The sequence below is a fragment of the Doryrhamphus excisus genome, linkage group LG12 (assembly GCF_037039965.1).
Source record: "Doryrhamphus excisus strain RoL-2023G ecotype Guam linkage group LG12, RoL_Dexc_Guam_v1.1, whole genome shotgun sequence".
Lineage (NCBI taxonomy): Eukaryota > Metazoa > Chordata > Actinopteri > Syngnathiformes > Syngnathidae > Doryrhamphus > Doryrhamphus excisus.
In genome coordinates, this window is record NC_136368.1 from 16,065,876 (window position 1) to 16,091,076 (window position 25,201).

At 43.8% G+C, this 25,201-nt stretch overlaps 1 protein-coding gene across 6 annotated transcripts in view; it reads left to right on the forward strand.

The window, feature by feature from the left end:
* Positions 1-25,201, forward strand: part of il1rapl1a (interleukin 1 receptor accessory protein-like 1a) — a 249,207-nt gene that overhangs the window by 220,404 nt on the left and 3,602 nt on the right. For 3 of the 6 annotated variants that reach the window (XM_058082067.2, XM_078795163.1, XM_078795162.1), the window contains 5 exons: positions 3,574-3,706; positions 17,142-17,287; positions 21,721-21,867; positions 23,404-23,574; positions 25,141-25,185. In XM_058082067.2, coding sequence (XP_057938050.2) covers positions 3,574-3,706; positions 17,142-17,287; positions 21,721-21,867; positions 23,404-23,574; positions 25,141-25,185 — 642 coding nt within the window. The remainder of the gene's footprint in view (positions 1-3,573; positions 3,707-17,141; positions 17,288-21,720; positions 21,868-23,403; positions 23,575-25,140; positions 25,186-25,201) is intronic. The other 3 variants (XM_078795164.1, XM_078795166.1, XM_078795165.1) reach the window with 3 other exon arrangements.

The window sequence follows — 25,201 nt, forward strand, 5'->3', positions numbered from 1 at the left end:
GTGTGCTGACTGGATTTGTCTGCAAGTAGTGGGAGTTGGAGGTATATTTAATGTAGAGTGTGATGTAATAATGCTGTTTATTTATTGCCTATTTTGTGAGACGCCTCACATCCGGCAGCTTTTTTATAGGACAGCAGTGTTAGGGAAGCAAATATTTAGAAAACTTGGAGCGGAAAAACTAAGAAAGGACAGGGAAACCCTTATCGAAAAAAAAATATATTGCAGTATAATGGCAAATATAATGCAATGTATTAGGAAATATATTTCCATATATGGGATCTTATGTTTATATTTTCCAATATATTGCAATATATGCATAGATCATATATGTGTACTTATTGATACATATAAAAAATATCTCGCGATCAAGACCAAAAAAGGACTATATTTTTACATATATAAAATTGCATATAATTTGGGATATATAAACTCACATATTATATATTTGGATTTAATATATTTCAATATATTGAAAGCGGCAATCATTTGTATATTCTGCAATATATTGCTATATATTACATGAATATATAATATATTGTATAATATATGTACAAAAATATATTATTCCATGTATTTATAATATATAATGTATTGGAAAATATAATGAAAAAATTATATATTATAATATAATACAATATATTTAAAGTAATATATTGATAAATATATTTTCTTTTCGTAAGGGAAGTCGGCTTATATTGTATTAAGGTGCTTGTATTTGATTGCGAGATACAATCACTTTTGCCACTGAGTTCCTCCCTAAAGCCAAATGTGGCAGAGTAATAAAAAAAAAAAATCCCAATTCGCCACTGCAATAAAAAAAACACATCTGTAACTGCTTATATATCATAAGGGTGAATGGGAAAGGAACGGGTGTAATGGCCCAAAACCCCTTTTGTGGTGTTGTCATCATCTTCTCATCCTAGAATGTTGTGGTTGCAACAAAAGGGGAGCATTAAAGCTTCATGTTCATCCATACCAGAAGCAGCATGAGACCCTCCATCATTTCCTTGCGTTCCCATTGTGCTCGGCGGAAGACTTCCTCAGAGGGGGGTCATGGCTTCCATGCGGCACGGCACGTCTAATTTGCTCAACTGATGTGTGGGATTAACTAACAGCTGATAAACAGAGAAGGGATATGCTGCAGCTGTGACACATGCAGCTGCACAGTGTGTCGCTTATTTGCATGTTTTGCTGCACAAATCAAGTGTTTGCAGAGCGAAGAGCACACCGCACCCAAGCCTATACATGCAAGCGTGTGCACGTGAGTAGTTTATATTCTGTAGGAGCAGCTTGTCGCCGCTTGTAGAACCCGACTGTGCACAAATACCAAGCTCAGAGAGAGAGGCTGTTGAACTTTGGAAATGTCAACCAGGGCTCCTCACAGACATTATCACTGCTACACCCTGTGTAGTTTCCGACGTCTTCCATGCATGCACGTTTTAAAACTTTACTTAAAGACAAAAAAAAGTTGCAGAATATGTTTGTGGTAGGGGAAGGCTTTCAAAGGTCGCCACACTGGATGATCGATTTTGTTAAATAGGTTGACCACACAACCAGTGGTCCCGAATTTGATGATTTATCTGAACTGTGAGCCCCGCTTCTCACTTCATTTACAGGTTTTTCAGTCATTATTCATGCAATCATTGAGAGACTTAGGTGTCAATATAGATAACTGGCCCTGGAGTGCATTGGAATCATTACTGTCATTACTAAAGCTCAACATTATGCCTGCAGTGATACGCTGTCCAAAGCAATTAGAAACAAATACACACATTTGTATTACAAGTACAGTACATCCAATTGTATTTTCATTCATTCATTTGCCTATCCCAGCTGTCTTCGGGCGAGAGGCGGGGTACACCCTGGACTGGTCGAAAGCCAATCACAGGGCACATATAGACAAACAACCATTCACACTCACATTCATACCTATGGAGAACATGCAAACTCCACACAGAGATGGCCGAGGGTGGAATTGAACCCTGCGCTAACCACTCGACCGCCGTGCAGCCCCTAATTGTATTTCTTTTATTTGAAACACAATATACAAATACATTTATCTTATTTTATTCTGATGTCACATCGGGGTCAAAGATGGGCCCAGATAATAACATCATGGGGAGAAGCTGCTTGTTTCATCCTTTGGGGTTAAAATGCCAAGTTGCTACCCACAGATTTCCCGTTAGAGACGGTTAAAAAAAAACACATATCAAACCGATTGTGAGTCACTATTTTGTACTTTTAAATCAGCCTTTTCTTGTTTTAAACATCAGTTAATGACAATGGCATTAGATTATTGCATTACATTATTATAACATGCTTTTTTTGTTGTTTTTTGTGCCGACAAATCCATGCTGATGAATACATAACCTTCTTGGCAGAGCTAATGAACGCCTTGTCAGTCAAAACAGTTATTTGTGCAAAGGCAGAATTTGTGATCTCATGAGGTGCAACCAAATGCAGTAGAACAGCGCCCTCTACCTATATATATATATTTCCCCCTCATTATTCCTCTCAAATAACATCACTGCAATGGCTCTCCCTAGAGGAGCCTCCTCCTCCACCTCCTCATCGTCATCCTCCTCATCCTTCTTCCCCTCATGACTTATGAGCCCGCCTCATCTGTGTGTTGTTTACATGTTGCTCTGTTCAGCTATGCATCTTGGAGAGGAGAAGAAGCAGAATATGCGACCTTGCCGTTAATCAGCCTCACTGATGACGATGATCCTTTACAGAAAACACCATCATTATCTTAATGTTATTGAATCTGTCCGTAATGGCACATCACTCCCCCCTTTTTTTCCCCCTCCATATGAAGCTTGTCTGTTTGTTGAGAGAGATAATCAATCAGACTCCTGACCTTCCTTCATAAGCAGCAGCTCTAAATAAAATAATGTCGTCGTCAGCCTCCCCTCACTTCCCGTGGCCTCCCTCTTTCCCTCGTGTGGTCTCCAAGGGGGGCTTAGGAAGCTGTTGAGTGCCCTCGTGTGTTCATTACATTTTGCGCGGCGTCATTTAAGTGCACTTATGTGTGCGCTGTTGACATGAGGGTCTCTCACCCAGGTATGATGCCGGACCATAACGCAGCTATGCAGCTATGGTACATATTGCAGACTACATCACTGCATTTATGTACATCCATTAAAACAAAACGGAAAAAAATACTGCATTAACTTTTTAAAAGTCGGATTAACACACAAAGATTATTCAATTGCCAGATCCCTCTGGCATGTGCTTCAGTCGATCGATCAGCAGCATAGGCTTCCTACCCATGCGCCAGTCTCTGTGGAGAACTAATGGTGCAACCTTAACATTAAATACACCAGAAAAGGAATAAAAGTTTGCTATTCTCACCGACAAACCATGCTTTGTTTGACCCGTGATAGAACTAGAGGTTGTGCGTGTAAAACTGGAGAGAACAAACTATAGCAGGAATTAGACCGATGTGCATGTAAACATGTGAAGTCCGTGGCTGAGTTTCAAATATGTTCACAATGTCTTTCTAAGGTTGGCCAACAAACACAATATATCGTAAATGTGAGATGTTTGAATGTGGTCTTTGGTCTTTTGCAGGAGGAGCTCTCAACCTGACGTGTCGGGCCTTTTTCGGCTACAGCGGAGACGTCAGCCCGCTCATCTACTGGATGAAGGGAGATAAGTTCATCGAGGATCTTGATGAGGAACGAGTACAGGAGACAGAAATCAAGTGAGGGGAAACAACCACTGAACCCTAAAAATTCAGAAAGAGGTCGTCTTATATTTGGGGTCTAGACAATTATACATACGAAAGGACTTTTCTCTGAATGATTCTTTATTCTGCTAGAAGAAAAAATATCTCACACTTTGTCAGCAAGTCATGATGTTGATTTTAAGATAATGCTAATCAATGAAGCAGAGTTATCAATTGTACTCATTGTCGTCTTCTATGCTGATTTGGGTCAGTACAATATTATCTAATAACGACAAAACACTGCACGGTGAATAACGCTGCACATGGGTCTCACACAATCCTTTGATAAAATATATATTGTTACATAAGCGGAAAAAGAAGTATAGTATTAACAATTCCACATACACGTTTTATTTTTGGCTTTTACGGTACTAGTCAACTAATGGGTATCAATACAATGTGAGCGATACAGTGAATTAGGTAGTAGTCCCAGAAACAATCTTGTTTTACATATGTGTTCATAGGCTTTGTGAGTGCACCCTTCACTGCAACATATTTCTACTGTATTTTCTATATTGGACCTGTGACAGTACTTTGCTGGCGAATGCAGTTGAGGACTTATAATCAATGTAGCACTGCAGCAAGACTGACATCAGTATGCAAATATACTGTGCAACTGAGGCAACATGTATTTTCTTCATTTAAATTCATGAATAGCGATCCAAAGAGGCAAGTCAAGTCGACATTATAGCAAAATGAACTGAAAGCCAGCAGCTGCTCGGAATGAAGCAAATGCATCTGTGGGAAAATTGTCGGTTTAAATTGGGGTGTAATGGGGAGTCAATAGGCTGAAACATGCAAACCATTTCATTTCTCCACTCGTATGGATATGTAGCAAAGACTGTAAAGCACTTGTCTTTTAGGATATCTATTGGGAAAATACATGCTGGTTCACTTACTGAGTGCTGCTTTAGTGCCCAACACAAGGTATCGCATTGCTCATACCGATGCATACACCAGGGTATGTACAGAAATAGTTATGTTAATATAGTATATATAGTATAGTAGTTCATATAATATGAATAATCTATTTTCAAAATCATACATTTAGATAAACTGCAGAGGTATCCGGCGGTCGTGTGGTTAGCACGCAGACCTCACAGCTAGGAGACCAGGGTTCAATTCCACCCTCGGCCATCTCTGTGTGGTGTTTGCATGTTCTCCCCGTGCATGCGTGGGTTTTCTCCGGGTACTCCAGTTTCCTCCCACATTCCAAAAACATGCTAGGTTAATTGGCGACTCCAAATTGTCCATGAATGAATGAGTATGAATGTGAGTGTGAATGGTTGTTTGTCTATATGTGCCCTGTGATTGGCTGGTGACCAGTCCGGGGTGTACCCCGCCTCTCTCCTGAAGGCAGCTGGGATAGGCTCCAGCACCCCCCACGACCCTTGTGAGGAAAAAGCGGTAGAAAATGAATGAATGAATGCAGAGGTATCAAAGATGAGGATGCTAAGGTTCTCATTGGGAGTGACCAGGATGGATAGGATCAGGAAGGAGTACATCATAGGGATATTACATGTTAGAGGCCTTGGAAATAAAGTCAGAGAGGCCAGACTGAGATGGTAGGAGGCGTAGAGGAAGACCAAAGAGGAGGTTTATGGATATAGTGAAGGAGGACATGAGAGTATAATATAATGCAACCCCTCATTTTTCAATCCTGTTTTAAATATCACTCAAATAACATGACAATAATGGTAGATTACATAAAAAATCTTTTTATTAGCTACTCTGTTAAATGACTGCTTCAGTGATCTCATCATTAACGAAAAATTGTATTGAACCGAACATAACATAACAGACGACCCTGAATATAAGACATGAATGTCTTTTTCTAACTTTTTACAAAGAACAGTTATAAAAGGACTTATTTTTATCCATGTATGGCCTTTGCAAACGTGGAAAACTGTGAAGTTTTTATGCCGAGCCCTTGAACAGATTGTTGTTCAACACGCTGTTAAACAGGAAGTTCCGATCCGCTTCCAGCCGAGCAGCATAAAATTCACCCATCAGAAAAAAAAAGCCCTCACTTTTCCTGCGCTGTCTCTAAGATGTCCAAAATGAGCTCATTTAAAATGCGTCTTCCCTCCCGGCACGATAGAACACATTTTAAACAAGTCCATTGGCCGCTCCATGTGCATGTTTCCCATTAAGGCTGTTTGGAGAGGCTACAGCTCTGGGGAGACAGCCCCTGTCAGATGGTTAACAACCACCATTTTTCACACCGCCGCCACTTTTGTTATCTCCCTCCCCGTACCCACCTAACACGGCATACAGATGGGCGGGAGAGGACGAGGGCGGATGAGAGATTGCAAGCAAGTTCATGGAGGGAGAGCGTAACCAAGACGCATCTGGGATGTGTTTGTGCTGCAGTATGAATATGGTGAGGGAAATAAATCTGCTTTTAAACCCACTCACACTTCTCTCCTGCTCCAAGGATTCCCCCGAAGATCAAATGCACACGAAGGCTGTGTTCACACTTGAGGTTCAGTACGGAAAATAAAACAAAAATACTTTTTGGTTCGCTTAGCATTCAAACTGGTATTTCTGTCATGTGACCAAAGACTGTACAGTAAAGGATACATAGAAAAAGAAAGTAAACTTTATCCATTTTCTATGCCGCTTATCCTCACAAGCGTCACGGGGGTATGCTGGAGCCTATCCCAGCTGACTTTGGGCAAGAGTCCAAGTCACATGACTCGATTCCACACCACTGCAGCACAAAGTAGCTGTTTATTTTTCTTTTAGTTTTGATCTGGTCTGTGAATGCAGTCTAATATTCCATTCATTCATTCATTCATTTTCTACTGCTTTTCCTCACGAGGGTTGCAGGGGTGCTGGAGCCTATCCCAGCTGTCTTCGGGCAAGAGGCGGGGTACACCCTGGACTGGTCGCCAGCCAATCACAGGGCACATATAGACAAACAACCATTCACACTCACAGTCGCCGATTAACCTAGCATGTTTTTGGAATGTGGGAGGAAACCGGAGTACCTGGAGAAAACCCACGCATGCACGGGGAGAACATGCAAACTCCACACAGAGATGGCCGAGGGTGGAATTGAACCCTGGTCTGTGCGCTAACCACTCGACCGCCGTGCCGCCCATATTCAATGCAGTGCATCAATAAAGTATTTGATCAATAACCCTCCGTTACTAATGCTGCTACCATCAGGCTTTTTTCCCCCCCAATTCCCGCCAGTTAAGACCTTGAGTTTACTCTCATAAAGTCAGTCAGAGACATGGAGGAGGACACTTAAGAGAAAGGATGCATGAACAACCGCACTCATCCTACAGCCAAGTTGCTGGCATCCACACACTTGGCCTTCATTACAAATGCATCAAAACTGCACTTTTAGAGAAAGACGCCTGCCATTTATACACCCAACTCTGGATCTTATCGATCCAGGAAAGCTTGTTCCTACAGCCATAAATTCTCATTTGGACAGAGTGGCTATCATAGCATGGATGACTGGACATTAGCATAGCGAGCAGAGCATTAATAAATTAGCAAAACAAATTTGGCACCGCATATTTCAAGGTGGTGATCAATATGGCTCTGACCTAATTCGGATGCTGTTCTGCACGCTTTTTTTTTTTTTGTCTGAAATTAATCACTGAAGCAGCAAACACAGGCTTTGCTAATGAGGAAGTAAGAGAAAGCTAATGCGCTCGCAGCAGCTGACTGAATCAATGTATTCATTTGTACCTCTCCGTCAACTTTACTTCACACTGTTAACCATTTTAAAAATACATTTGCATGCACTTACACTAATCGGGTATACTGCCGTATGTCACTACACCAAAAATGACACCTTTACAAAAGGTAGTAATGCTCAATTTTTGAGTTTTTCATTGCGTTTTCATTGCTAATCACGAAATAGAGTCGTTCCTCTTCACTTTACGGTTTGAATTTTGCAGCCTCACTCAAGCACGGTTATACACAAATATATAAATTAAGGTAAATTAAGTTTCATGGTTGAATACAGTGTATTATTTGCTTGAATTAAGCATTTAGCGTAAAAACTGCAGCTTTTTGTGTTCAATTGTGTTGTCGTTGACTAATATTTGGATTTGTTTGATGACCTCCACCTTTGTGGGAAGGTACTGCCCCACGACGCTATCACTGAGATCAGCAGATGAAGATGTAAATTCCTACAATGCAGTAGTAACGTCATTCGTCATAATGAGTCTTATTTAATGGAGCACCTCGGTTGCTTTTGTTCCATTCCATGGCCATTTACTGCCATCTGGTGATGCTAAACTAAGAAGTCTCCAACACTAGCTACGTTTACATGAGGAATTTTTTCCTTTTTCCGAATGGAATCTTTCCGAATGACTTTTCTGTAAACAATGGTATACATGGAAAGGAATATTCCAATCTCAACATCACCTGATACCGGCTTCGACAAGTTTTTTTGTTCACTTGTTGGAGTAACTCCGTATTGTGAGTTTTTCATTCGTCCAGCCTTGAAATTCAGTTTGGATCAAAAACACAAACAAACTGAAGAACGTCTCGAGCTGCATGTTACGTCATGTCGCTCCATTATAAGCGAATTCCAGAAACAATACAAGCAGTTGATGTTTGCTAAATACAAGGATGAAGAGTCTTGAACCAGTCATGATGTGCTATACATATCACTATATTGACACTTACTATGGTACCCATTATGTCATTGGATGGTCATATCACCTTGTACTTCGGTACGTGACAAAAATAAAAAACCTAAAAAAACAACTTAAATATTAGGAAAGCAGGAAGTGAACAAATATAACAGTTACTGATTGTAAAAGTACCAGATGGAGGGGTAGGATTTAATAAGCTTTGCTTCGTCCTACTCCTTTTGGACATGTGGAACTGTGAACTGATTATGTGATGCATTCAATTGTAATCTGATGCATGTTCAAATGAAATAAAACCATTACCATTACCATATCTGAGCATCCGCTGAAAGAACGCACCCGGAATCAATTTAAACAGGAAAAGATCAAATTCAATCTTGCTAATATTTTATAATTAAATTCGGGACATGTTTCTATAGATATATATTTTCTTTTCAAAGAAAAACTGGACTTATAAATAAAGTATTGAAGTGTTTAGATTCTCTTTCACAGATGGCGCAAATGCACACCGAAAGCTGCTTGCCAACCGCCAATAAACAACAGAAGAAGAAAAACACGACGAAGAAGAACACACCCTCTCAACTTTCCGTTTGAGCAGTTAAAAGATACCTCAATCGTATTGGGGAAAGGAATATTCCACACTGTCAGGGATCAGACAGAACGAGGACCACACGAGCGTCACAGTTCAAGATGTTTATTGAAGCTCCAGCAGAGGTCAGGAACGAGTCTTTATTCAGCAGAGGCACAGGCAGGGGTCAGGCGGAGATCGTGGTCAGGGCAGGTCAGGTCGTTGTGGCAGGTGGTCAGGACAAGGCAAAGGTACCGGCAGGGGTCAGGCGGAGATCGTGGTCAGGGCAGGTCAGGTCGTTGTGGCAGGTGGTCAGGACAAGGCAAAGGTACCGGCAGGGGTCAGGCGGAGATCGTGATCAGGGCAGGTCAGGTTCTGGAGTCAGAGTCGAGCAGTGGGCTGAAACAGAGAGCAGAGCTTCGTGCAGGCTTGCAGACGATCCGACAAGAGGCACTGAGTGGGGGAGGCTTATGTAGAGCAGGCAGGGCAGGTAATCATTGGCTGCAGGTGTGCAGAGTGTGTGTTGGAGGGAGCTGGGTGTGGGGTTGGCTGGCCAGGCAAAACAGAGGGAGAGACTCACCAGGAGGAAAATAGCATGGGGAGAATGGATCATGACAGAACCCCCCCCTCAAGGGACGGCTCCTGACGTCCCCAAAGCTGGTGGTGTGCTAGAATTCCTCTGACAGGTCAGAGTCAGCTGCAGACTATTTGGGTTCAGGTGGTCTTGGCTGGGTGGCCTGGCGAGGTGGGCGGCCCCGTCGAACGGCAGGCTGGTCAGGATGCTGCTGATGGAATTCTCTAATGAGAGTTCGGTCCAGGATCCTGTTTGATGGCACCCAGCTCCTCTCCTCTGGACCGTAGCCCTCCCAATCGACGAGGTAGTGAATGCCTCGACCCCATCGTCTGGAGCGGAGCAAGCGCCGGACGGTGTAGACAGGATCTCCATTGATGAGACGAGGAGGAGGGGGAGCAGGTGTCGGGCGGACCAGTGGACTCTCCTGGAAAGGTTTCACTCTAGAAACATTGAAAGTTGGGTGTACCTTCATGGATCGGGGAAGTTTAAGTCGGACTGCAGATGGACTGATGACCCTTTGGATGGGGAAGGGACCAAGGTAGCGAGGAGCCAGCTTCTTCGACTCCACCCGAAGAGGCAGATCCTTGGCCATCAGCCACACCTTCTGGCCAACCCGGTATGTTGGTGCTGGGGCTCTCCTGCGGTTGGCACTGGTGGTATAGCTGCTGACCGACTTGAGGAGTGTAGCACGGGCTCGGGACCAGGTTCGGCGGCATCTGCGTGCATTGGCCTGGGCAGATGGACAGGTGGCCTCTTCTTCCTGACTGGAAAACACAGGTGGCTGGTAGCCATAGACACACATGAAGGGTGACATGCCAGTAGCAGAAGAGATGAGGGAGTTATGGGCATATTCGATCCATGTCAACTGTTGTGTCCAGGCTTGAGGTTTGTGAGAGGCCATGCACCTCAGTGCTTTTCCTAGCTCCTGATTAGCTCTCTCAGATTGGCCGTTAGATTGGGGGTGGAAACCAGAGGTTAGGCTCACAGTAGCTCCTAGGAGATGGCAGAACTCCTTCCAGAAAGTGGAGGTGAATTGTGGCCCTCGGTCTGAGACAACGTCTCTTGGCAATCCATGAATGCGAAACACATGGTCGATGACCAACTGTGCAGTCTCTTTGGCAGATGGTAATTTAGGTAGCGGAATGAAATGTGCCATTTTACTGAATCTGTCAACAACTGTAAGAATGACTGTCATACCGTTAGATGCAGGCAGGCCTGTGACAAAATCCAAAGAGACATGGGACCAGGGACGAGTGGGCACAGGCAGAGGCTGGAGTAGTCCGGCAGGAGGCTGGTTGGTGGACTTGTTTTGGTTGCAGGTTGGACACGCTCTCACAAATTCCTTGACATCCCTCTTCATCGAAGGCCACCAGAAGCGCTGAGCGAGGAGATGGTTGGTGCGAGCGGAGCCAGGGTGGCAGGCAAAACGGGAGTCATGACCCCATTGTATGACCTGGGATCGAAGATTCTCCGGAACAAAGAGCAGGCCGTCAGGGCACGCACTAGGGCCAGGCTGATCTCGGAGGGCCTGTCGAACCTGTTCCTCCACCCCCCAGGTCAGGACTGCTACCATGCAGGGATCAGGCAGGATTGGGGCAGGCTCTGTGGAATGTGTGTCGTCAATCTGGAACTGGCGGGAAAGAGCATCTGGTTTGGTGTTACGTGAACCAGGACGATATGACAGAGTGAAGTTAAAACGGGTGAAGAATAAAGCCCAGCGGGACTGCCTTGGGTTCAGACGTTTAGCAGAGCGGATGTACTCAAGATTCTTATGATCGGTCCATACCAGGAACGGGACTGTGGTTCCCTCCAGCCAGTGGCGCCACTCCTCCAAGGCTAGCTTGACCGCTAGCAGTTCACGGTTGCCAATGTCATAATTGCGTTCTGCAGGGGACAGTCGACGGGAAAAGAACGCACAAGGATGTAATTTATTGTCCTCCCCTGCCCGTTGAGAGAGGACAGCCCCGACTCCTACATCAGACGCATCCACCTCCACGACGAATTGTCGGTCAGCATCCGGCATCTGGAGGATGGGAGCTGAGGTGAACCGGTCCTTCAGGGTGGCAAAGGCCTTGTTAGCCTCTGGGGTCCAAGCGAAGGGCTGCTTGGTACTGGTCAGTGCAGTCAAAGGAGCAGCGACTGTGCTGTAGTTCCGGATGAATCTCCGATAGAAGTTGGCGAACCCCAGAAACTGCTGCAACTTCTTTCTGTTCTCCGGAACAGGCCAGTCTGTCACCGCCGAGACCTTCGCTGGGTCCATCTGGATACTGCCATCTGCCACGATGAACCCCAGGAAGGTTGCTGACTTGACGTGAAACTCGCATTTCTCCGCCTTGACATAGAGGGAGTTCTCCAGGAGGCGGCGGAGGACCCGCTGGACATGGCAGATGTGTTCGGACATATTCTTGGAAAAAATCAAAATATCATCCAGGTAAACGAAAACAAACTTATTCAGCATGTCTCGCAACACATCATTCACCAGGGCCTGGAACACAGCTGGAGCGTTGGTGAGGCCAAATGGCATGACCAGGTACTCATAGTGGCCGGATGGGGTGTTGAAGGCCGTCTTCCATTCATCCCCCTCTCGGACTCGGACAAGGTGGTAGGCGTTCCTGAGATCCAATTTTGTGAAGATGGTGGCTCCCTGGAGTAGCTCAAAAGCAGAGGTCAAAAGAGGCAAGGGGTACCGGTTCTTGACTGTGATGTCATTCAGTCCACGGTAATCGATGCAGGGTCGAAGTGAGCCATCTTTCTTCCCCACGAAGAAGAATCCGGCACCGGCTGGAGAGGAAGAGGGGCGAATGATACCAGCAGACAAGGAGTTACTAATGTGATCGTCCATAGCCTTTCGTTCAGGAGCAGACAAAGAATACAGACGGCCCTTGGGTGGAGTGGTGCCTGGGAGGAGGTCAATGGAACAGTCATAGGGACGGTGTGGTGGCAGGGACATGGCTTTGGATTTGTTAAATACCTCGCGTAGATCGCGATAGCACTCAGGAACGTTGGAAACATCAATAGCGGAAGCAGGTGGGACTGGGCTGCGGTGCAGAGAGGCAGAGTGTAAACAGGTCTGATGGCATCTCCCACCCCATTCCTTAATGGTCCCAGAGACCCAATCAAGGTGAGGATTGTGCAGGCGGAGCCAAGGGGAGCCTAGGATGAGAGGTTGATTGGGTGAGCGAAGTAGGTGGAAACTGATTGTCTCACGGTGGTTGCCTGAGATCATCATGGAAATGGGTGAGGTGATACTGGTGATGGTGCCCAGAAGATGGCCATTCAGAGCGCGGACGGGAATGGGTTTGGGTAAGGGGCGACTCTCAACTCCCAACTGGCAAGCTAAATCAGTGTCCATCAGGTTGGCTTCAGCACCAGAGTCTATCAGAGCGGACAGGGTGTTGGTTACATTGGGAGAGTGAAGAGAAACTTTGAAAAGAGGTTTACTGAAGTTGGAGGATTGCAGGTTTGTTGGGCTCAGCCGGACCCCTCCTACTTCCGGTGAGCCCCGTCTTTTTACTGGACAAGTGATGACACGATGCCCTTCTCCTCCGCAGTACAGGCACAGGTTGAAGTCGAAGCGATGCTGGCGCTCTTCGGGGGAGAGCGAAGCACGACCGATCTCCATGGGTTTAACGTGATCAGCCGACGCAGAGGTTGAGTGCGTGGTCAGAGATCGGCGATCACGAAGAGTCTGGCGCCCTCTCTCTTGACGGCGGGTCTGGATCCTGCGGTCAATGCGGACAGCTAGGGCGATTGCTTCATCCAGGGTGGAAGGTCGATCATGGGAAACCAGCTCGTCCTTCAAGTAGTCTGCCAGGCTATGGAGGAAGACATCCACCAAGGCCTCCATATTCCAAGAACTGCGTCTCGCCAGGGTTCGGAAGTTGATTGAGTAGTCTGCCACTGACCTTCGACCTTGACGGATCGTCATCAGAGCCTGTGATGCCTCATCTGTAGACGATCCCAAGTCGAAGACCTTCAGCATCTCCTCAGCGAACAGGTTGAAGGAAGAGCACACAGCTGTCTGGCGTTCAAATTCAGCCGTTCCCCAGAGTCGTGCACGGCCAGTCAGATGTGTGATTGCAAAACCCACCCTCGCTCCCTCCGTAGCGAAGGTTCTAGGTTGCAGAGCAAACTGTAGTCGACAGCTGGTAAGGAATGCCCGAACCTGTGCAGGATCACCATCAAAGCGTTCAGGACTGCCGACCTTGGGTTCTGGAGTAGTGGTGGTGAAGAATGGAGCAACAGAATCAGACATGTTCGGATCAGACTGATGTGGGGTAGGTGCAGCGGGCGGTGGCTGGTTGGAGAGCAGATTAGCGATCTCAGCCAATTGCTGTTGTTGTTGCTGAATCTGCTGCTGTTGTTGCTGGCTGAGCTGAAGCAAAGAGGACATGTCAGCAGCCATGCGGCTCACCTCTCCCTCAGTGGATTCCAGGCGTTGCATAGCGGAGGGTGTTTCGGGTCCTCTGCTGGGAGAACTGTGCGCTGGGTCCATGTTGGTCGGATCGTACTGTCAGGGATCAGACAGAACGAGGACCACACGAGCGTCACAGTTCAAGATGTTTATTGAAGCTCCAGCAGAGGTCAGGAACGAGTCTTTATTCAGCAGAGGCACAGGCAGGGGTCAGGCGGAGATCGTGGTCAGGGCAGGTCAGGTCGTTGTGGCAGGTGGTCAGGACAAGGCAAAGGTACCGGCAGGGGTCAGGCGGAGATTGTGGTCAGGGCAGGTCAGGTCGTTGTGGCAGGTGGTCAGGACAAGGCAAAGGTACCGGCAGGGGTCAGGCGGAGATCGTGATCAGGGCAGGTCAGGTTCTGGAGTCAGAGTCGAGCAGTGGGCTGAAACAGAGAGCAGAGCTTCGTGCAGGCTTGCAGACGATCCGACAAGAGGCACTGAGTGGGGGAGGCTTATGTAGAGCAGGCAGGGCAGGTAATCATTGGCTGCAGGTGTGCAGAGTGTGTGTTGGAGGGAGCTGGGTGTGGGGTTGGCTGGCCAGGCAAAACAGAGGGAGAGACTCACCAGGAGGAAAATAGCATGGGGAGAATGGATCATGACACACCCCTGTGAATCCGATTATATATTCATTCAGATTGGCACTTTTCTTTCGGAATTAGGTGTATACAAAGGTTAAATTCTTTGAATGCAATTGGAATATTTGGGTCTATGTGACTATTGTTGTCTCCCAGCCTTGTCCAATACTAATAATAAGGAAGTACATTGGTGATTATACTTCACAATGCAAGTTTCCGATGTGAACACGTAGTTACCCAGCAGTAAGTATGCTATATGGACAGAGATGCTTCCACCTTGATGGACGTGTGCGCTCTACTCCAAGTCTCATCACTTTGCGGTTTGAATTTTGCGGCCTCACTCAAGCACGGTTATACACAAATATATAAATTAATAAATCGTGATGTTTCATGGTTGAATACGGCTTATTATTTGCTCGAATTAAGCATTTACAAGCGTAAAAACTGAAGCTTTTTGTGTTCAGTTGTGTTGTCGTTGACTAATATTTCAATCTGTGTGCGCTCTACTAAAAGTCTTTGTTATCTTCGTATATTGTGCCTCATTAGATATGTTGCTGTCGCATATGATGTGACCAGCGTTGTGCATAGATGTGGCGTGTCAGTTTGCGTGTGTCTCATTGGAATTCCTTTGGATCTTTTCATCCCACCGCAACTTTACATCCTCATCTCCATTAGAGATGCAGGTAGCCAGTCGTGCTGGCTTCAAAGTATACGCTCAAACTCCCATGAGGAAGGGGCAACTTGGAAGCATACCTAAGAGTAACTATAGCACTTCTCACCTTTGAGAGTAATGGTACGTTTATTTTATAATCACATTTTTCGCCTTATTTTTCGCCACGTTATATATGCAACCTGTACTGGGATCAGTAGATGAGCACTGTCAATGAAATAAAACCAACGTGAGCTTATTGCCATGATGAAGCAACTAGATGCACATCGCCATCAGTGAATGTGCCAATGATCTGTGTTGGCTTCCAAATATATTCCCAACTCCCTTGATGGGCGGAGGCGGTGGTGGGTTACATGAATTATTCCTTTTCTCACAGGACTGCCTCTCCCCAACGCTGTACAACAAACCGCACCTACAAATATCGTCATGTCCGTGACACACTTTCAAGTACATCATCCTTATGTGTTGCTTGAAGGCTACAGAGAGAACAAGAGAGAAGTTGAGGGCTGCTGGTGTCATTATCCCCTCCTACACGCTTTCCTCAACCTTGCCTCTTTAACACATCCAGCCGATGACGCATAGCTCGGCTTTGCACACAAACACAAGAGATGCCCTCTCTTCTATCCTTTGCACTTTTCCTTTTTTTGCTGAGGCTGCTTTAAAAAGTGAGCTTAAGAGTGTGTGTCTGTGCATGATACCACCCCCACCCAACACCATTCTCCCCTCCATCAGGCTCAACCAGCCCGGTCGGGGACACTCATTTACTTTATGGAATATTACATCCTCTCTTTCCTCTCTTCGTTGCCATGGCAGCCACTTTTAGAAAGATTTTCTTCTCATTGCGCATTATTTGATTCCTCACTCCTCCCCTCCAGTGCAGTGTCGAGGAAGAACCCTTTATTGATTTTCATATCTCATATGTTTAGAGTGCAGAAATGAACATACTGTGATGTAGTGACAGCGAAGGGCTCTGGTTTGTTAACCCTCAATGCTCCTTTTGGGACCAAATGTGTACAATCGGTTCAGATAATGAGGTTTGCCTATTTGGAAGTGAGCCCTGGAAGAAATTTGGGATGTCTCTGAATGCTCGTTTTTTTTTTTCCAACACTAGAAGTCACCTGCTCATCCAGCCAGTGACTTCCTCATATGGGCGTGCCCGGGTACAAGCTGTTAACTGCACAAACTGAGTGTGACCAATCACAGTGGAGTAAGCGTGTATGAAGGCGGGCTGTAGGCGGAATACGTTTAAACAGTTTTGGATTAGGTGCAGATTCTAGAAGATCTAGAGAGAGTTATCTCAAAACAGGCACAATAATCCCAAATAAAAACACGGGTTACTGTTTCATCTGTAATTAGATTGTATATAAGTTTATCAATTTTATAATAGTTGTATTTAGAAGGTTGTAAACAGGTTTTCTGTGCTCTTAACTGTGAAAATATTTGATTTATAAATAGGAAATGATATTTTGAGGAAATTAACCTGTCATGATCTGGTCTAGAACCAATTAACTGTGATAAACGAGGGATTACTGTTGTTTTGACATGCTGATTTGTGTGTATAAATTACACCGAATATAAGATAACTTGTTTGTTTCAGACTTTTTTGGCATTATATTTGGTTTATTACAAAATATATTCTCAAATTGTCATCAAACCTTTTAGCTGTACAGGCAATTTACAGGAAATATCACGTAATAGCAAAACAAGAGTAAAAATCTAACATCTGCAGGTTCCAAATATTATATTTCGTCTGCCATTTAAACACTACTCCGTGTCTGTGGTTCGTGTAGCGTTCACATTTGAGCTGAAGTGAATCGAACCGCACCAAAGTTCACTGGCAAGCAGAGAAAGATTCATCTCTCAAACAGCCTCGGACCACGAGCTTGGTCAACACCAGACCACACTCAACCAAACGTACACATCTAAAACACCCGTATTTTGTCTCACAGGGTTGTCAAGGAGCATCTGGGTGAGCAGGAAGTCGCCATCTCCCTGACGATTGACTCACTGGAGGAGGAGGATCTGGGAAATTATTCATGTTACGTGGAAAATGGCAACGGCCGTCGCCAGGCTACCATCCAGCTCTTCAGGAAGGGTGAGGATCCTTAGAGTGTGTGTGGGTGTGTGCGAGCATGTGTGTGAGTGCGGACTACATTCGTAATGAGCGTTCATACACTGACATGCACTTTATTTTTAGCTTTTTTTAAAAAATCTCATTACAGACTTCATGTCAAGGTCGAGAAAATGCTCTTTTTGCTCATTGTCAGAGAGGAGTACATCAACCACTTCCACATCTTCATTAAAGTCACACGGGATAAATTATTTAAAGTCAGGCTGCACTAATAAATCAAATGGAAATCATCCATTTTTTTCATGCATATATTCAAGTTTGGAATTCTCCCAAACTTTTCTCTAGAATTTGACCCACCAAAAACATTGCAGTTGCATTTGTATTAGATGATGAAGCAAGGAAGCTAACAGGTTGTAAATATTCATTCATTCATTTTCAACCTCTTGTCCTCACAAGGGTCGCGGGGGTGCTGGAGCCTATCCCAGCTGTCTTCGGGCGAGAGGCGGGGTACACCCTGGACTGGTGACCAGCCAATCACAGGGCACATATAGACAAACAACCGTTCACACTCACATTCATACCTATGGACAATTTAGAGTTGCTAATTAACCTAGCATGTTTTTGGAATGTGGGAGGAAACCTTATAATATTATATTATATTATAAGTGTATAATATTATATTATATTATAAGTGTATAATATAATAATATAATAATATAATAATATAATAATATAATAATATAATAATATAATGATATAATGATATAATGATATAATGATATAATAATATAATAATATAATGATATAATAATATAATAATATAATAGGCACGGCGGTCTAGTGGTTAGTGCGCAGACCTCACAGCTAGGAGACCAGGGTTCAATTCCACCCTCGGGCATCTCTGTGTGGAGTTTGCATGTTCTCCTCGTGCACGCGTGGGTTTTACTCCGGTTTCCTCCCACATTCCAAAAACATGCTAGGTTAATTGGCGACTCCAAATTGTATATTATTGTATTATATGTATTATAATAATATATAATATAATTATAATATTATAATATTATAATATTATAAGTGAAACTCTTGCTCTAATGCTGTAATTACAATAATGTATTTGAAATATTACAAGAAAAGTCACAATTTACAGAGAAAACTAATATGGTGGATTGTTATGTTGTATTATTGCTTATTGTTGTCTACAATATTAGGTAATACAATTATTACAGGGGTGTTATTTCATGTTTACAGGGGCTCTAATAATGTTACAAATATGTTTTAGAAGGTCACAAACAGGTTTCCTATGCTCCAATTCTGAAAATATTTGATTTATTAATATCGAATCCTTGCGTAAATTCAATCACGGTCATGGCTATAACCAATTAACTCAATAAACGAAGGATGATGTACACTAATAAAAAGACAGGTGGGATAGAATCCATAATATTATTATTATTATTATACAGTTTTGTATCACTATAACCATAAACAAAGATATTGTTGAAGAATGTATATATGTTTTATATACCTAATACTTGACTGTGCTAAGCGTACGCTATGCAACTTTTCGACAGCTGACTTTCACACACTGTTTGCTAAAAACATCAAAGTTGCAAATTTCAACTTACACCAAAACGGTCCTCATATTTTTCCACTTGCATCTGAAAAAAGTTTTGGTAGTTTTATCTCTGTCTTCTCTGTGTCTCCCCGCTGTTATCAAACTCTGTGTGAGGGTTTTTTTTGTTTTTTTTGTTTTTTTTTGAAGAGCCAGCAATTCTGTTTGAGTGGGTCATTGCACACACACACACACACACAAGAGTGGATGTGCTTGAGCTGCAGCAGTAAAGGGATGCTGTCCTCCTTAGAATGATTGGAAGAAAGTCCAGGAGTAGCTCTCATTCTCTCACTCTCTGTTCTGCTCACATTATTCTGATGTTTATTTCATGCTTTTCCCAGGATGCAACACAGCGAAGCTTCACAGCTGTCATATGAACATTCTGGCTTGTGGAATATTTTTTCCTGAATTATTTTAGGCACTGGAGAGAGTGAGAGGATGATTGCTAATACAGAGGAACTTGTAAAGACTCTGTTCCAGGATGCTGTTTGACCTCTGAACATATAAACGACCTTCGTATCTTAAAAGCAGCACAAACATTTTATTATTATTGTTATTATGTTGTTGTTTTTTTACTTACTAAAGTAAAAATACAAGCTTTTGCACAAGCCTTCAGCATTTCTACATGCGTGTTGTGCTGTTTCTTTTGTGTTTTAGGGATTTTTTTGTGATGCCACTCCAATACAGGGATAGACAAAAAGTGTGATGATAACCATAGAACCAGAAATGTAAAACAAGACTGCAGTGAAATGCCCCAAAAGTCATACAATTTGCAGTAGTTTATATTTGTTTGGCTTTTTGTGTGATTTTTTTTGTGATATCACCACATAAAAGGTAAAAAATACTGGCAAGGAGGAAAGTGTGATGATAACCCTAGAAGAATGAATAAATGAAACATACTGGTATACATAGAAAAAATATTTGACTTTAGAGACATCTTTTCCTCCATAATAAAAAAGAAACTCCAAACTTCAGAGATTACTGTAGTTATAAAATCATTCTACAGGCCGACAGTGACTTGTAAGTAAGCTTTGTAGCGCGCCTGATATTTGATCATATGAAGAGAGCATATCTAGTTCCAACTGTTTCAGGCCTCGCTGACAGAGATTTAAAGCAAGCGCTTCTTTTAGCGAAGGCAAGCAGGTAAATGCTGCTTTAATTCACAACATAAGTCATCCCTCTCCAAGCTAAGCCACTGGGGAGATAGAGGGGAGATAATAGAGAAGAGGAATGAGCAGTGGAGGGCTTGGAAGGGGGGTGTTTTTTTTTTTATATATAAGGGGATGTTGGTTACAATGAGTAAAAAAAAAAAAAGCTGCCCCACTCCTTTTATTCCCCACTTTTCACAAGTCTCAGCATGGACGGCAGCCAAAGTCTTTCATTGCCACGCCAATCAAATGACGCCACTTTCTCCTCATCGTCTTCTATTTGTCTTCCTCCCCCGTGCACCGTCATTCCTCTCCAACCTACGAGCATCTTGTCTGTCGCCGCCGATGATGGATGCTGCGCGGTTCTGAGCTTAGCTTCTCCCCCCACCCGAAACTGATGATTGTTCAGTCCCGGGGAAGGTGTATGTAACAAAAGAGGCTGACTGCCATTTTCGAGATGCCTATTTGTAAGTTTAGCTCCTTCTATTTGACTTGCACAGGCAGGAACTACTGTCCTGTAAACATATAGCCAATAACAGGGGAGCGGAATTATTAATTAATTACCGTATTTTCTGGACTATAAGTCACACAATGCCAAAAATGCGTAATTAGGTAGAAAAAAACACAGTAAGTTGCACTGGAGTATAAGTCGCATTTTTTGCAGGTAATTTATTTTCCAAAGTACTTGACCAAAACAGACATTACATCCTCTTGGAAGGCAAGTTCTAACAATAAAAGAATAGAGAACAGGCTGAATAGATGTAAGATATGCTAACATGGTTATTTAGCTACACAAAAAATAAACATGAACAGAAAAGGTGTCCAGTGTTTATGTAACAGTTTTTTCATTTATAAGTCGCTCTGGAGTATAAGTCGCAGGAACAGCCAACCTATGAAAAAAAGTGCGACTTATAGTCCAGAAAATACGTTACTCATTTTATTTGTAATTTCTTTTTTTTGTCCCCTGGCAATTGACTGGAATACTCCTGATTTTCCTCCCCTTATACGGCAATAGCACTCATCATAAATAAATGTAAACATTTATTTTTAAATGTATAAAATGTAATCAATGTGATCGGTATCAGCGGATTTCACACATGTATGATCGGTTTCAGAATCATTCATTCATTTTCTTCCGCTTTTTCCTCACGAGGGTCACGGGGGTGCTGGAGCCAATCACAGGGCACATATAGACAAACAACCATTCACACTCACATTCATACCTATGGACAATTTGGAGTCGCCAATTAACCTAGCATGCTTTTGGAACGTGGGAGAAAACCGGAGTACCCGGAGAAAACCCACGCATGCACGGGGAAAACATGCAAACTCCACACAGAGATGGCCGAGGGTGGAGTCAAATCCTGGTCCTCCTAGCTGTGAGGTCTGCGCACTAACCACTCGACCGCCGTGCCACCCAGTTTCAGAATCAGCAGCATAAAACCATTACTGGAGCCCTGTCTGGGACCAAGTTCCTGCAATTGAATATAAGACAACCTCTCAAAATAAAAGACGACACAATACGCACCCCCACACATACCCAACTGTGTTGCAAGGTCATCGGTGTGGGTGTGTGATTGATAGAAGAAAAGCCCTGACGTGTTGCATAAATAAATCTCCATATCCCTCAAATGTAAGACGACCCTTGTTGTTCATAACTGACTGTTTTCTGGCTTCTATGTGTGTGTCGTCTTTAGCAGAGCTCATGTACACAGTGGAGCTGGCTGGGGGTCTCGGGGCCATCCTGCTGCTACTCATCTTCCTCATCTCGCTCTACAAATGCTACAGGATTGAGCTGATGCTTTTCTACAGGAGGCATTTTGGTAGCGACGACCTGGATGGAGGTAAAGGACATTCTTTCTCCCACACCCTTCATGGCTTAGGATTTACTGCTCAATAGGTGTGCTCTTATTTAGATAAAGGCTCTAACGTCCATAACTGCTATGATGGGGCTTATGGGGGGGGTGGATTTCTACAGTCACTGTTATTGTTATTTTGAATTTAATGTCATTGCAATACCTTCACATATTTTTTCACCAAATCAAGCATCAAGATTCATTTTATTGTCAAATTTGCAGCAATGTTTTTGCTGGTCAGAGATCCTTTATATGACAGGAGTGCTCTGTTGTTTTCAAAGAACTTACTGGAAAAAAATTTCTCTGCTGATACATTTTCGTCGCTCCCAAGTTTGAACCAAACCCTTGGGCTGGTCTGTTGTCATTTCCGCGGGCTGCCAGTTGTACACCCCTGGCTTTAATAAAGCCTGTATGCATCACATCAGAAGTTTTGCTTTCCTCTGCAGAATTCTGTCAACGTACTCTGACTTAGTTAAGGAATCATCTGTCCTTTCACACGTTCTGTAAAGCTCTTTTTCCCGAGCTCATGAATTATAGATTCAACATTGTTTTGTCGTCAAAAACTTTCACATGATTAAGTCATACCATCGGGGGCCCGCCGGTACAAGCTATTTTGATTCCCCCCAACTTTGCTAGGTGGTTAATTTGCAAGGTTGGTTGCTAATTTGAGAGCGGTGTTTGATGTTCCCATCATACTGAGCAACGCAGCCCTGCACGGCCTTCCCAGCCGTTTCAAAGCGGCACATGCTCCTCAAAGACTTTGCAGAAAAAAAAAAAAAAAAAAAAACCTTTTCCTTTCTGGTTGGTTGGCCCATATTCTGCTTTCCATAGAGAATAATGACTAGGACTTACTGAACGTGTCACCAGTAATACTTTGTTCCTGTCGTCTATTTTCTCCCCACTGCCTTGTGGGAAATCATTTGGAGGTGGGCAAAAGGATTTTACTTGATTATTTCTCCATCTACGCCCAATTTATTTCCTAATCACTTGAGGGATGTGGGCATAGGAAAGTTCTTCCTGTGACTGTTTGGTTCGCAAGTTTACATTTCGAGGTTGTATGGGCAACATGTTGCCATGGCAACATGACATGTTGACAAGTAGATATGTTGACATGTGCTGAGTGAGTATTGATGCATGAGTTTCATGCATTCCGGGAAGAAGTAGCGACATTTAAAGTGCATGCAGAGGTAGATAAAAACCACTGGATACTTAAAATGCAGTTACTAAAACCTAACCCCGCCTCTCACCTGAAGTCAGCTGGGATAGGCTCCAGCATACTGCTGCGACCCAAGTGAAAATGGATGCATGAATCTATAAACATGGCTGTGTACTTAAACACATCACCAAAAAAATCACCAAGCTGTGATTTTTGATGCATAAAACATTGATTGGACCGAAATCCCTTGGCAACAATCCGTCCATGTTGGATACTTTATATTCCATTAAAATGTGCAAGCACTACAACCACTCTATACAATGAAAGCACTGCGTCCAACACAATCATCTTCTGCTTTTTGTCCCCAGAAAACAAAGACTATGACGCCTACTTATCCTACACCAAAGTGGACCCTGATCAGTGGAGTCAGGAGACCCGGGAGGAGGAACGCTTTGCCCTGGAGATCCTCCCTGACGTGCTGGAGAAGCATTACGGCTACAAACTCTTCATCCCAGACCGAGACCTCATTCCAACAGGAAGTAAGCGCCAGTGCTTCTGTTGGTTTTGTGTTGTTGAGTGTTTTCGTGTCTTTTCTGTTTTTTTCTTGGGCTGTCTCGTGTTTTGTTTGTGGACATTGTTCCCACTAGTTGCTTCTGTATTGTATATAACTGTTATGGGTGTAACGGAAATTTAAGGGCACAGTATGGATCATTTTGAGTACAGTAGGGGAGCAAAATGTAGCTTAGCTTTTGTGGAAAAAACAAATAAGTAGAAAAAATATGAAATAATTTAGGGAGCTACCATAAAACCATAATAACAATTGATCACCCACATTATGGGAAATTGTGTCCTTTGGTCTCACAGCTAGGAGACCCAAGTTCAATTCCACCCTCGGCGATCTCTGTGTGGAGTTTACATGTTCTCCCCGTGCACGCGTGGGTTTATAATAATAAATAAAAACTGTTTTGGAAATTCAAGGAAATACAGCTGAGAAGGTGCAGATTCTGGAAGATCTAGAAAGCTTTCTGTGCAGTTAACATGTGTAGCTCTATATAGGAGTTTTGGGGAATTTAGGTTTTGTTGAAACTTGATGCGGGCGGCACGGCGGTCTAGTGGTTAGCGCGCAGACCTCACCAGGGTTCAATCCCACCCTCAGCCATCTCTGTGTGGAGTTTGCATGTTCTCCCGTGCACGCACGGGTTTTCTCCGGGTACTCCGGTTTCCTCCCACATTCCAAAAACATGCTAGTTTAATTGGTGACTTCAAATTGTCCATAGGTATGAATGTGAGTGTGAATGGTTGTTTGTCTATATGTGCCCTGTGATTGGCTGGCGACCAGTCCAGGGTGTACCGCGCCTCTCGTCCGAAGACAGCTGGAATAGGCTCCAGCATACACCCGACTCCCGAAATGAATGAATGAATGAACAAAATCATCTTTGTCCACTTCCATATTTCACAGAGAATGCCAAGTGTTCCCAAACAACGACAAATGCTCGACAGCCTGTATTTGTTTATGGAGTAGACACGTGACATATGGTATGGCGAGGCACTATGCTCTGTGTGGGAACAGTATGCCTCTGAACCACAGCAAATGCTCCATACCAATAAATGTAGGGTTATACCCCTAGTGCCACTTTGGGAACTGATGTTATAAACACATTCCTTCCGTGCCTTCAGCCATGCATTTTTAAACCAATGAAAATTCCGTCTGAACATATTCTCATGCATTCTAACTGAGGCTGTCTGAGGCCCTAGTACACAGCGTGCTCTAGTTACCAACGATGCCTCGTGTTTGTACTGTCGGCTTCATGCGGAACAGATGAAACGCAAACACGTCTTGGTGGGACCATACAGAATTAAACATCAGTGGGAAATGTGTTGAAGACTCTGAACCCCACTGACTGCGCTGCCTCGTTTCCTTTTAGTCAAAGGCGAATTGCCGCCAGCCAAATCATTGTGGATGAATGTCCAATCAGACACTACAGGGTAGGAGGGTTGATTGAATCCAGTGTGAAATAAAAGATCGATGAGGGGAGATTGTGTTGAGCATGTTTGCATGTCTTGTGCTCTGTTCTTGACCTGAATGTTAACATGTTTATGTTTAGGTCTCACCACTGAGCATTACCAGGATGACACGCGGCTCTTTGGAGGTACTTGCCTTCAGTC